We start from the raw sequence: 12,064 nt of genomic DNA, 5'->3' as shown, positions 1-12,064 counted from the left end.
ACTCAAAGGTAGAACACGAAAAAAAAATTGGTGGGCACAGGAAAAATAAAAAGCATTTGGGGACTTAAAACTTAGACTATGTTCAGCTCCAGTTTTGGTTCTTCTAGATTTGCAACAGTCATTTGAGATGGAAACAAATGCATCAGATTATGCTTTTGCCGCTATACTCATGCAACACAGGCATCCCGTTGCATATCATAGTGAAACATTTTCTAAAATAGTTCGCAAGTACCCCACCTATGACAAGGAGTTGTATGTCATTGTCCAGGCCTATAAACAATGGAAGCACTATATTTTGGGAAAAAAAACTATGATAAATATGGTCATAAACATCTGCAATTCCTACAAACACAAGGGAAGTTGCAAAATGATAGGCATCAGCGATGGTCAACTTATTTGAAACAATTTCCCCTCAACATTCGTCATAAAAAGGGTAGCACTAATAAAGTAGTAGTTTGTTTAAGGAGGCCTCTAATCATCAGTTTGATAATGGTGTTGGATTCATGTGGTCATCAAACAGAAACTTGGGCTCAACTATATGGTAAGGATCCTGATTTTTGTAGCATTTACAATGCAACCTTAGAAGGGAAGAATGTTCCTGACTTCTATATACAAGATGGGTTACTTTGTCATATTGGTCACATATGTGTCCCCACTGAAGAAAGAAAGAAATTGATATATGAAGCACACTATAGCCGAGTGGCAGGACATTTTGGTATTGGTAAGACTACTGCAATTCTTCAAAAGTATTTTTGTTGGCCAAAAATGAAACATGATATCATTTCCTATATAAAATCTTGTGTTTCTTGTGCAATTGCAAAGCCTACAAATCATAAATTGGGCCTCTGTTTACCATTACTTATTCCTGAGAAACCATGGCATTCTGTTTCAATGGACTTTATGTCTAGGCTCCCAAGTAGCAGAAGGGGAAATCATTGTATATATGTGGTAGTAGATGGATTTCTAAGATGGCTATGATGGTGGCTTATAAAAAAATGATTTCAGCACAGGAGATTGCTAAGCTATTTTTTGAACATGTTTGGGTTCACTTTAGATTGCCAAAAAGCATTATTTCAGACAGTGATAGCAAGTTCCTCAACAATTTTTGGTCTTCATCATGGGCTAGAATGGACACCAAGTTGACAAAGTCTACAGCATTTCATCCTCAAACAAATGGCCAAATAGAGGTAGTCAACAGAATGATTATCCATATCCTTCAAATGTACCACTCCAAACACCCACGTACATGGGATGAGAGCTTGCGTTATGTCCAGCATAGCTACAACCATGCACTCCACACTACTAGGACATAGTCCATTTGAGGTTTGTCTTGGGTATTAACCATTAGCACCCATAGATGTAGCACTACCCATCTTGCAATCTAGGCAACCACTCAATACTGAAAAGGAGGTAGATAAAGCAAACAAATTTATTGAGAAGATCAAACAGTTACAGCAACAAGTTCATGATATTTTAGAATAGAGCAATGAGAAGTATAAGGAAAGATATGATCAATATAGAACTCCCCATCATTTCCAGGTTGGTGACAAGGTATGGCTACATCTTCAGAAGGAGCGCCTCCAAGGACCTTATCGAAAGCTTCATCCTATTCGATATGGGCCATATACCATTAAGAAACAAGTTGGTGCAAATGCTTTTGAACTTGATCTACCACAGTTTTTGGGAATACATTTAGTTTTTTATGTAGAATTGTTATGACCATATTTTCCTCCATTATTAGACATCTCTCAAGCTATTGAACATATCCATGCTACATAATTGAATCCATCCACTACTACACCATTACAGTGTGATCATGTCACTGAAGTCATGCTGAAATCTTTGAGAAATCAAAAAAATCTGCTATATAAGGTGGTTCGAGTTGGTCGATTCTCTTATCAAGGAAAATGGTTAACCAAGGAACAAGTTGCAGCACAATTCCCTCATCTACTGCAGAAGATTGATGCAATGGTGCCCATTGCCTCTTTGGGGGGGCGAATGATCAAGATTATATAGAAGATGAAAGTATTTTTCATATTTTTTTTTATAGTTTTTCTCTATCTTTTTGTTTGGCCTTTTTGGAGGTCTTTTGCTCAAAATTTCAAACCAAAATTATAATTGGTCCCTAAAATTGGGCAGTCATAAGCTTGTTGTTTTAAGCACTGAACTAGATTTTTAGTTCTTTTTTCCAACAGTACAAGCGGTTTCAAATTCCGAGCTACGAGTCAAAAGTCATGACCCTAACAAGTTGGGGTAATTAGACACCTAGTTTTGAATAGTTTAATTTAATTTGTTATTTTTTAGTTTTACTCAAACATTTCAAATTCATAGTTATTGTGGCTGTTAATATTCCACATTGTATATTTTCTTTCAATCTCAATGAATAAGATGGCTTTTGGTTTGCATACAACTCTTTCGAGTTTTGTAAGAATTTCCAGAATTTGAACATTGGTATTGTAAGTAATCAATTCACTAGATATCGTGTTTGCAGTCCACTTCATCAATACAAATCATTTATTTTTATAATAAATGAGGAAAGTCGAATAGTCTATAGAGTGTGTGATTATCATCTTTAATTATAATTTGAATATATAGATTATAGACTATTAAGTAGCAAATATCATGTGAAATATGCATGTCATTCATTAGCTAATATTAAGTTAATATATGATTTGAAAAACATACAATTTTATTTAAATGCACATATTAAAGAAATGAGTTACAAGGGAAAAAAATTGATAGGTTAGAAAATATGGCATTAAACATATATAACAACATTAATTTATTAACTTCTATTTTTTTAATTATATAAGAAATTTCTTGACTCCTTTGAAATTACTAGGTAAATTTAAATTTAAAAAAGATATGTACCATATTAATTTAATTGTTAATGTTTATTAATTCATTATTACAATAGATGGGGTTAAATGCAAGCCCTAGGTGAATCTATAGAATGGCATGGCAATAATAGTGAAGTTTACCACAATTTAGGAAATTGCCTAAACAAAAAGGGGTCAAGATACACTAATGTGATTCCTTATTAGTTTCTCAGGCAGAACTGCCTGCTTTTGTTATTGTAAGTTCCCTTCTTAGTGTTAGAGTAAAACATGTCAAGCTCCAAGTTCCCTTCTTAGTGTCAGAGTCTAACATGTCAAGCTCTTGTTATGGACCTGAATTCAATCATTGAAAATTCCAAACCCTGCACTAGGTCTAGCTTGGGGAAGAGACTGAGTAAATATGCGTCTCTCTTCTCTCCAGCCCAAATTTCTGCAGCCTTCTCTCTTCAATCACATCTTTTTGAATAGCTATGCATTATGCTTGCATCCCAACTCCAAATGCATTGGTCAAGTGATAGAAGTGATTGTATTAATGCATCATGTTTTGCACACTGCTGCTAATGAAATTAGACACATCAAACTTATCTATCCCATCTTCTTCATTTTTTTATATTCTTGACTGTCAGTCGCGTACATCCGGGCATAATGGATAAGACCTTGGGCTACGATTGCTGAGGTAATGGAATACCTTATTACGGTATGCAATCGTTGATGATTGTTATGAATTCCTGGTTCGATAACCAATTTACTCATTAACTCTGCAGCACATACACAACCATGCCAGTTAAACACAGCCCTGCAACCATGTTTTATAATTTCACAACAAAACCTTTTATTTTTAACTCACCTGCAGTAAAAGTATCGTTGCCAGCAGATCTGTCAAAACTAAATTCAGTCAAATAGGGGTCTTCAATCCCTGGTACTGAACCATTATATGATTGTGTATAGTAGTGTAGTTTTGCACCATCATTGACAAGAAGAACCTTTAGGTCATCATGCCATAATGACGAAACATCCTCCCAAGTGGAAGAGTCACGATCTAGCAGTTCCACTTGTTGGCCCTTTCGCCTGTTACTTTTCTTCTTGAAATATTCCTTATCAAGCATAAAATGCAACTCTTCCTTGCTTACTTTGATAATATTTGAATAATTCCATGCTTGCTGAATCATCCGGCGTGTCTCTTCCCGAGGACTCCAAAGGGGTAAAGGTAAATTTACATCAAAGAATATATCACCGCCACACTTCTTTGAGAAATTGATTGCATCAAAAAGTGTCGATTGCATGGATTCAGTAAGAAGAGACATAGAGTTGAAATGGAACATCCTAGCCTGCATAAAAAAGATTGACCTGTTTAATCAATGACTTGCCATTCAATGCCAGCAGGAAGTCTTATTTTTTATTTTATTTTTAACTTTAAATAAAAAACACTGCAATGCAATTTTTTCTTTCAAAATTATCTCAGCGTATTACGAAGTCCATAAACAAGAAAGGTATTGAGAAAAAGATGTTCCTCAACAAAATCTTACCTCTCTGAGTATGTCCACATTTAGCTCAGAGCTATCAAAAGAGTCCTCAGCACATGGTTTGATGCACGTTATACCCACTTTGCGAAATCGATGATTCAATTTCACATAGGAAATCGAAGTAGATGAAGAGGGGTCAACTTGTAAACCGCGAGTCTCGACATTGTTCATATTCAAGGCAATCACCATTTGACGACCATATGCATCATTTCCAACTTTACCAATGAATGCTACTCTACATCCTAATTTAGCAAGTTTTATAGCCACATTAGAAGGGGGTCCACCTCGTGCCCTTACCAAGTCTGCAGACACATATCTGGCTGAAATGGGAGTGAAGTTGTTTTGTGCTGCCCCAAAACAGCATACCAAAGGTGGCCACCCAAATGCAAAGTTATTATTATTTCCTTCATCATATTCTTCTTTCTGTTGATCTAATTCAAGAAAATCTTCTCTCTCCATATCGGACTCTCTCTCCATATCAGTCTCGCTGTCTGACGGTACAAATTCTGTATCTGTGCTGATATTTCCCATGTGAGCCTTTCCTCCATGGGTCACACTGTATGCTTCTTCAGTTTTTGAATCTTCACTTTTATTTCTCGTGCCTGTCTTCTTTTGTCCAGAAATAGAGTTACCTACAGTCATCAATGAATAAAAAGAAAGTTTTAGAAAGGCAGGCAACTCTCCGATATACAAAAACATTTTAGTAAGCAATCACAATAATAGACCTTGCAATGCTCTCACCAAAATTGACAGACTTCAAAAAAATCAAGCTATGAGAGAGGTAATGCTATATGTATAGATCTAGAGCACAAAAGGCCTCAAACAAGAGTTATCAACATTGGAAACATAAACACTGCACTTGTACAAGAAAACAAAAACAAAAACTTTATTCATCAATTCCAATTGCATGAACATAGTAAAAGGTTTCTGTTATCACAAGATAAATATGCAACTGGAAGAAATCTTGCAAAGAAATTCCAACTGAGATCAAATCTAAGGGTGGTAGTTAAATAAAATGCTAAAAGAAATGCTAACACTGGATTACTCAAATTTACAAAAATTGAGATGTACTTGCAAATGCTTATGTCAATACTCATGTGATCACTAAAGTTTTTATATTGACCCCTTGCTTGGCAAGAAATACCCACAAATTCGGCTGCAACCAAGGACTTCTCTGCTTGAGTCAACAGGGATCACTGAAATCAATGTTACCTGAGGAAATGGTACTTCCACAAAATAAGCAGTGTCGTGATTCCTAATTTCAAAGAGTCCCCATCCTCTTGGCAAGGATTGTCTTCGCAATATGGAAATTGAAAGTCTAAAATCAGTAGTCATTGATTCTGTCGCGATTCCTTTTTCTTGTTTCTTGTTTATTGACTGAGGAACATTGAGTTGAATTAGTGGTCATTGCCAGTGCTAGAAGAAGCTAGAGACATGGCTACATCTAAGATGGAGGACTGTATGTATGCTCTGATAGAATTTTGGTGCCAATGAACAAGTTGCTATGTTTCTTTGTTTATTTAGGATTAATTTTCAGAATAAATTAAAAGTGCAGGAAGAATAATGACACATAACTCCAGCATTATTCATAATTTATATAGAAAAAAAATACAATTAACATAGATCAATGCCACCATAAATTCAGTTAAGAAACCTGATTTCTCCTTCGCGTAACTTCTTTGTGCTTGCCGGCTAAAGGGAAACCCAGAATATGAATCGAAGGCAGCTCTTCAACTCCACGCCTCCATGATTACCTCCTACGCAGGGCAGAGACTTTATTATAACAGCCAGGAGTTGGTGTGGAATTCACCAAATGCGAATTGTGGCCTGGTATTAATGGACGTCCAGCTACAAACAACCGCCCATTGCAATTAGAGGGCCGTTTGCATACAATTTTGCCCAGCACGTATATGCCTCCAAACAAGCAAGTAAATCCACAGGCTCAACGTCAAGTTGATGAAAATCTTAGACACCAACCCTTCCTAGGATGAAACGGCAGTCGCCAATACCTTGAAATGTATAATAAATCAATTGCCAATATGCAACCAATAGAGTCTACTTTCTTCAGAATACTGATCTCCATAGCCACAGTGATTACAGTTGGAGAATAATGATAATTGTATAATTCAGCACAATTACCTGTGATGAATCTTAGAAATTTCTTCAGAAACCCTCAAGAAATGAAAGAGCAATAAAATATATATTATTCAAGATGATCTCTCCTCAACAAAAAGCTGCATTTATAACACTAATTGAGCCATCCAACTTCACTCTCACACCTTCCACTTAAAAGGTAACGTTATAATATAAAGCTATGACACTTTACAATATAAATTTATGACACTTTATAATATAAAGTACTATGCTTATTAAATGTGAATTAAATACTCATTAAGCCAACAAGCTCACCGATAAAGACTTTTTAATAAAGAAATCCTAGAGAGAGATCAAATATCCAGAACCAGAGGACCATCCTGCCTGAACTGCTCAATCCAAAAATTGCAACTAACCAAGAGTGACTTAATAAAAATAGTAAGTCCAAAAATAGCAATCTCACAACAAAGACCCCCAAAACTAGACATCAGCTCACAAGAGTCGCAATAATGAGCTGACAAACCCACACTTCAGAGACCTGCTAAACCGGGGACATTACAGTCCTCCTTCCTCGAGATTGCTTTTCCTCAAGCAATTGAAGTCTAGAATGTTGTAGAATATCTTCAAGCTCCCAAGTAGCATCCTCATCTGGAAGATTTTGCCACTTGACCAAAAACTCACGAATGGTCTTCCGCCACAATTGCATTTCTCTAGTATCAAGTATTGCTTCCAGAATCAACTCCACTCTCCCTTCATCATCCAACGGAGGCAAAATAGGAGGTCTCACATGATGACCCAAAGCCCCTTTGAAGCGTGAAACATGAAACACATTATGAACTTTGCTATCATCGGGCAAATGCAACTCATATGCCACCTCACCAACCTGCCACACAACCCGAAAGGGTCCATAATATCACGACTTAAGTTTCTCAGCTCCACTCTTCTTGATTGAAGACTGTCGATATGGCTACAACATCAAGTAGACCATGTCCCCTACCTAAAAAGTTCGAGTTGTTCTCTTCTAATCAGCATACTGCTTTTGTTGATTATGTGCTCTTTGTATATTATCTTTCAATGTACTCACTACATCCTGGCTGTCTGCAACAACTCCCAGACGATTGGTACTCTGCTATCACCCCATAACAAGTCTACAAAACTAGGTGGATCATATCCATATAGAGCTCTAAAAGGTGGCATTTGTATAGTCATGTGATGAGTGGAATTGTAACAATATTCACATAAGTGAATCCACTTTACCCAAGCCTTCTGTTGAAAAGAGACATAATTCCACAGATCTCCCTCTATTCACTTATTTACTATTTCCGTCTGGCCATCAATCTGTGGATGGTAGCTAGTGTTAGGAGTCAACTCAGTCCCACACAATCTAAAAATCTCCTACCAAAAATGACTCATAAATCTACTATCACGGTCACTCATAATGGTTTTAGGTAAACCATGTACTCTGAAGATCTCTCTGAAAAATAATTCAGCCAACTGCATAGCTGAATAGGTAGTGGTAATAGGGAAGGGATGAGCATAATTTGTGAGCCTATCTACCGCCACATATATACAATCCCGCCCTTGGACTTTAGGTAAACCCATTATGAAGTCCATGGAAATTCCTTCCCACTTCCTCTCAAGAAAAGGAAGTGGTTGTAATAAACCATCAGGATATGTGTGTTCGTGTTTGTTCCACTGACAAACCGAACACTCTCGAACATAGTGATGAACATTATCCCTCAACCCCTTCCATGTAAATCTCTCCCAAACTTGTCTATAAGTCTTGAAAAACCCTGGATGACTAGCCAAAGGAGAATCATGGAATGCTCGTAAAATAGTCTTATGCACAACTAACCCTGGAATCAAATAAATCCTCCCCTTGTAGATAATCAACTCCCCTGAAAGAAAATATCTATCATTCTGAATACTACCATCCACAATACCTGTCGCCCACTGAACCCTGACGTATTAAGCTATAATTAAATGCCTCCAATTCTCTAAAATATCATAAACTACACAAAGATGAGGTCTACTCAAAAGAGCATCCGCAACTGCATTTTGAGTCCCCTCAATATAGGAGATATCAAAATCATAAGACTGTAGCTTGCTGACCCATTTTTGCTACCTTTCATTCAAATTCCTCTGTCCCAGGAAATGTCTTAGGCTATTATGATCAGTCTTAATGCAAAACTTGTTGCCTAACAAATACTACCTGAATTTAGCCAATGCACGCATGATAGCTAACATTTCCTTATCATAAACACTGAAAGTCCTCTAAGGACCCCGCAGTTTCCTGCTCTCAAAAACTATGGATGTCGATCCTGGGACAAAATGGCACCAATACCCTCTCCGAAAGTGTCACAATGCAAATCGAAGGGCCTGGAAAAATCAGGTAAAGCCAATACTGGACATGAATTCATAAGTCTTAAACTTCTCAAAACATTCCTGTGCCTGAGCTAACCACTAGAAAGCACCCTTACAGGTCAAATCTGTAAGGGGAGTGGTGTGTCATGAAAAACTAGCCACAAACCTCCGATAAAAAGAAAAAAGTCCAATAAACCCTCTCAGTTGTGTCAAGGTTTCAGGTGTAGGCCATTCTAGAATAGCACGGATCTTATCTGGGTCCATGCGAACTCCATAAATACTAGTGATATGCCCCAAGTAGAGCAACTCTGTCATACCTAGAGCACATTTGGACTCCTTGGCATACAAGGAAGTCCTATCCAAAATCCCCAAAACTGTATCCAAATGAACAACATGATTATCCCAAGTCTTGCTATATATCATAATGCCGTCAAAGAAGACTAGCACAAACCTGGGAAGCTGACTATGGAACACCTTGTTCATAGTAGACTGAAAGGTGGCAAGAGCATTAGTAAGACCAAAAGGCATGACTAAAAACTCAAAATGCCCACAGTGACACCTAAATGCTATCTTCTCTATATCTTGTTTTCTAACCCGAATCTAATGATAGCCAGACCTCAAATCAATTTTTGAAAAATACTTTGCCCCATGCAATTCATCAGTGAGCTCATCAATCCGTGGAATGGGATACCGGTTTTTAATAGTTCTTTTATTCAACATCCGGTAATCAATGCACATCCAGAGGGTGTCATCCTTCTTCACCAAAACAATAGAAGAAGCGAATGGGGACTTACTTGGCCTAATATGTCCCTGATCAAGTAGCTCCTGTATGATCTTCTCAATCTCCTCTTTGAGCCTCTTCGGATGGCAATAGGGAGTAATCATAATAGGCTTAGTGCCCTCCTCCAACTCAATAATATGCTCAACCCACGATCTGGTGACCTACCAGGGGGTAAATCATTGAACGCTTTAGAGTGTTTAATTCTCAACTGCTGGATATCTGGATGATATTTTGTCTCCTCAATATTCTTTTGAGTAGGCATAATCCTGCACTCCATTGCCCAATCAATAATATCCTCATGTCGAACCAAATGTTGTATGTGCCTAAGGGAGATCTGTTTCAACTCATCATTATGGATTGCTTTAAGAACCTGAGGCTGCCCATCTTTAATAAATCTCATCTCCATCTTCTTCGTACTTAAATAAATATCCTTAAGTGTGTGTGACCAGGCCATACCAAGGACTATATCTATCCCCCCATGTCTACCACATAAAAATCAGCAGAGAAAATATATGTATTTTCACAGGAAGATCAGTAATCATCTTGTTACACTTTAAAGTGTATCTATCAACTACCTGTACCTGTAGGCCCTCAAAATCCTCAGTCTGCATACCTCTCCTAGTAAGCAAATGTGTATCAATAAAATTATGAGTAGCTCCAGTATCAAATAGAGCAACGATACCCTGTCCAGCAATGAGCCCATGCATCCTGAAAGCTCCCTCCTTCCTCATACTGGATAAGTAAGCCACCTTGAGGTTGGAGTCATCCACCTCGAGGTTGGAGTCATCCACCTCATGATCAACATCATCACTCCTATGCTGATCCTAATCATAATCCCCAAACTGCTCCTGAAAATCAACACTGCCATCATCATCGTAGAACCACTCCATCATCCTATTTTTACCCTTAGGTTTCATAGGACATCATGATCAACATCATAAGGACCCCTGCAGTAGAAACACAACTTCCTCCTCAAATCATTAATGGTTTCCCAATCCAAAGGTGTTGCAGCAAGACGCTTTCCCTTAGTCTTCTCCTCCCTCCGGAGTGGTGTCCTATCATAGGACATAGCAGGCTTTGAGACAAACTTGGCTAGGTGTAGAAGCAGAGGACCATCATGCCTAAACTGCTCAATCCAAAAATAGCAATTGACCAAGAGTGACTTACTAAAAATAGTGAGTCCAAAAATAGCAATCTCACGACAAAGACCCCCAAAACCAAACATCAGTTCATGAGGGTCACGATAATGAGCTAACAAACTCACACTCCAAAGACTTGCTAAATCGGGATCATTACAAGGACAAGCCACAAACTGAGTTAGATATACCGAGCAAAGACACAATCATGCCCATGACAAACTTCTAGGACTAGACCCTCTACTTCTACCTCACACTTAGTTTTTACTAGAGATGGGAAGAAGATTTATACAAATATAACATTTAAGTTATAATTTAAGTTATATTTGTACTAATATTGTCAAGATGTTTAAGATTGGTTTCAGCTTCATAGGAGTTAAAAATACATATTCTAGATTTTGGGGGTTTTCAAAAAACAATAGCCTTAGCCAAATTTTTGGATTCAACATACCTTCAATAGTGTTATCTCCCACAACTTGTACTCGCTATTTGAGCTCAACATGAAGCTAGAACGAGGATTTTCTAATGATTCTAACTCGTTTTCTCATAAATCACTTGGTTTCAATTCTATATTCCTAAGTCCTAACAGAATTAGCTTAACCACTTGCTCACACTCAAGACAAGCATTACTTTCCAGCAAGCCAAAATTGCTCAAACTCACTCTTGGACTATTTCGCTATTATGTATTTACTTCTAGTTTCCTAGAAACTAACTGCAATGATGTAGTTACTTCTAGTTTCATAAAAACTATTTATTGTTTTGCTTCTCACCATTAGCATTCTGCATGAGAATGTGATTTGGTACCCACTTTGCATTTATATATCTAAACTCTTCTTGTTTATTTTGTGTCCTCATTAATTAACTCACTAGATGCATCTTCTTATTGAAATTTGCAAAAAAAATGTATTTTTTAGTACACTGAAGTTGTTTTTTAGGTTCCCAAGTTTTTCCCCGAGCTTTTTTAAAAACTGGACAAAATTTTCAAGAGTTTTCTTTTTGGGGCTTGGCGAATTTTGTCAAGTGAGAGTTTTCCATCTATGACCAAACCTGATCCAGGAGCATTTTGGGTATTTGAGCAATCTTGCATCAACCAAAAATATTTCCAATTTTTTGTGTCTGTTATTTGCGATGTAGTCATTGTTGCTTTCATTTTCATATTATGCGTAGTTGTCATCATGCCAAAGCCCTATCCTTGGCTCTTGTCCTAAGTGCGCGAATTCTTATGTTGGATATTTCTTGAGTTTTGTGTTCTTTGCGGTCATGTTTTCCTGTTGTTCCCACCATGCATAACGTGTTGATCTGATTGGCATGGTTTCAGTTGCTTGCATG

The 12,064-nt window shown here is 37.4% G+C and overlaps 1 protein-coding gene across 2 annotated transcripts in view; it reads right to left on the bottom strand.

Annotated features, from left to right (window-relative positions):
• Positions 1-2,847: 2,847 nt before the first annotated feature.
• The window catches only part of LOC149538709 (fructokinase-like 1, chloroplastic), a 119,830-nt gene continuing 110,613 nt past the window's right edge, over positions 2,848-12,064 (bottom strand). For both annotated transcript variants that reach the window (XM_089800043.1, XM_089800044.1), the window contains exons 3-5: positions 4,364-4,992; positions 3,685-4,165; positions 2,848-3,595 (exon numbers count right to left, since the gene is read on the bottom strand). In XM_089800043.1, coding sequence (XP_089656169.1) covers positions 3,423-3,595; positions 3,685-4,165; positions 4,364-4,992 — 1,283 coding nt within the window. In that variant the 3' untranslated portion in view covers positions 2,848-3,422. The remainder of the gene's footprint in view (positions 3,596-3,684; positions 4,166-4,363; positions 4,993-12,064) is intronic.

This window comes from Cupressus sempervirens, chromosome 9, assembly GCF_028749045.1.
Source record: "Cupressus sempervirens isolate cs-2001-9-10 chromosome 9, ASM2874904v1, whole genome shotgun sequence".
Classification (NCBI taxonomy): Eukaryota; Viridiplantae; Streptophyta; class Pinopsida; order Cupressales; family Cupressaceae; genus Cupressus; species Cupressus sempervirens.
The sequence above is the reverse complement of the archived record's forward strand: the minus strand, read 5'-3'. Positions and strand labels throughout refer to the sequence as shown.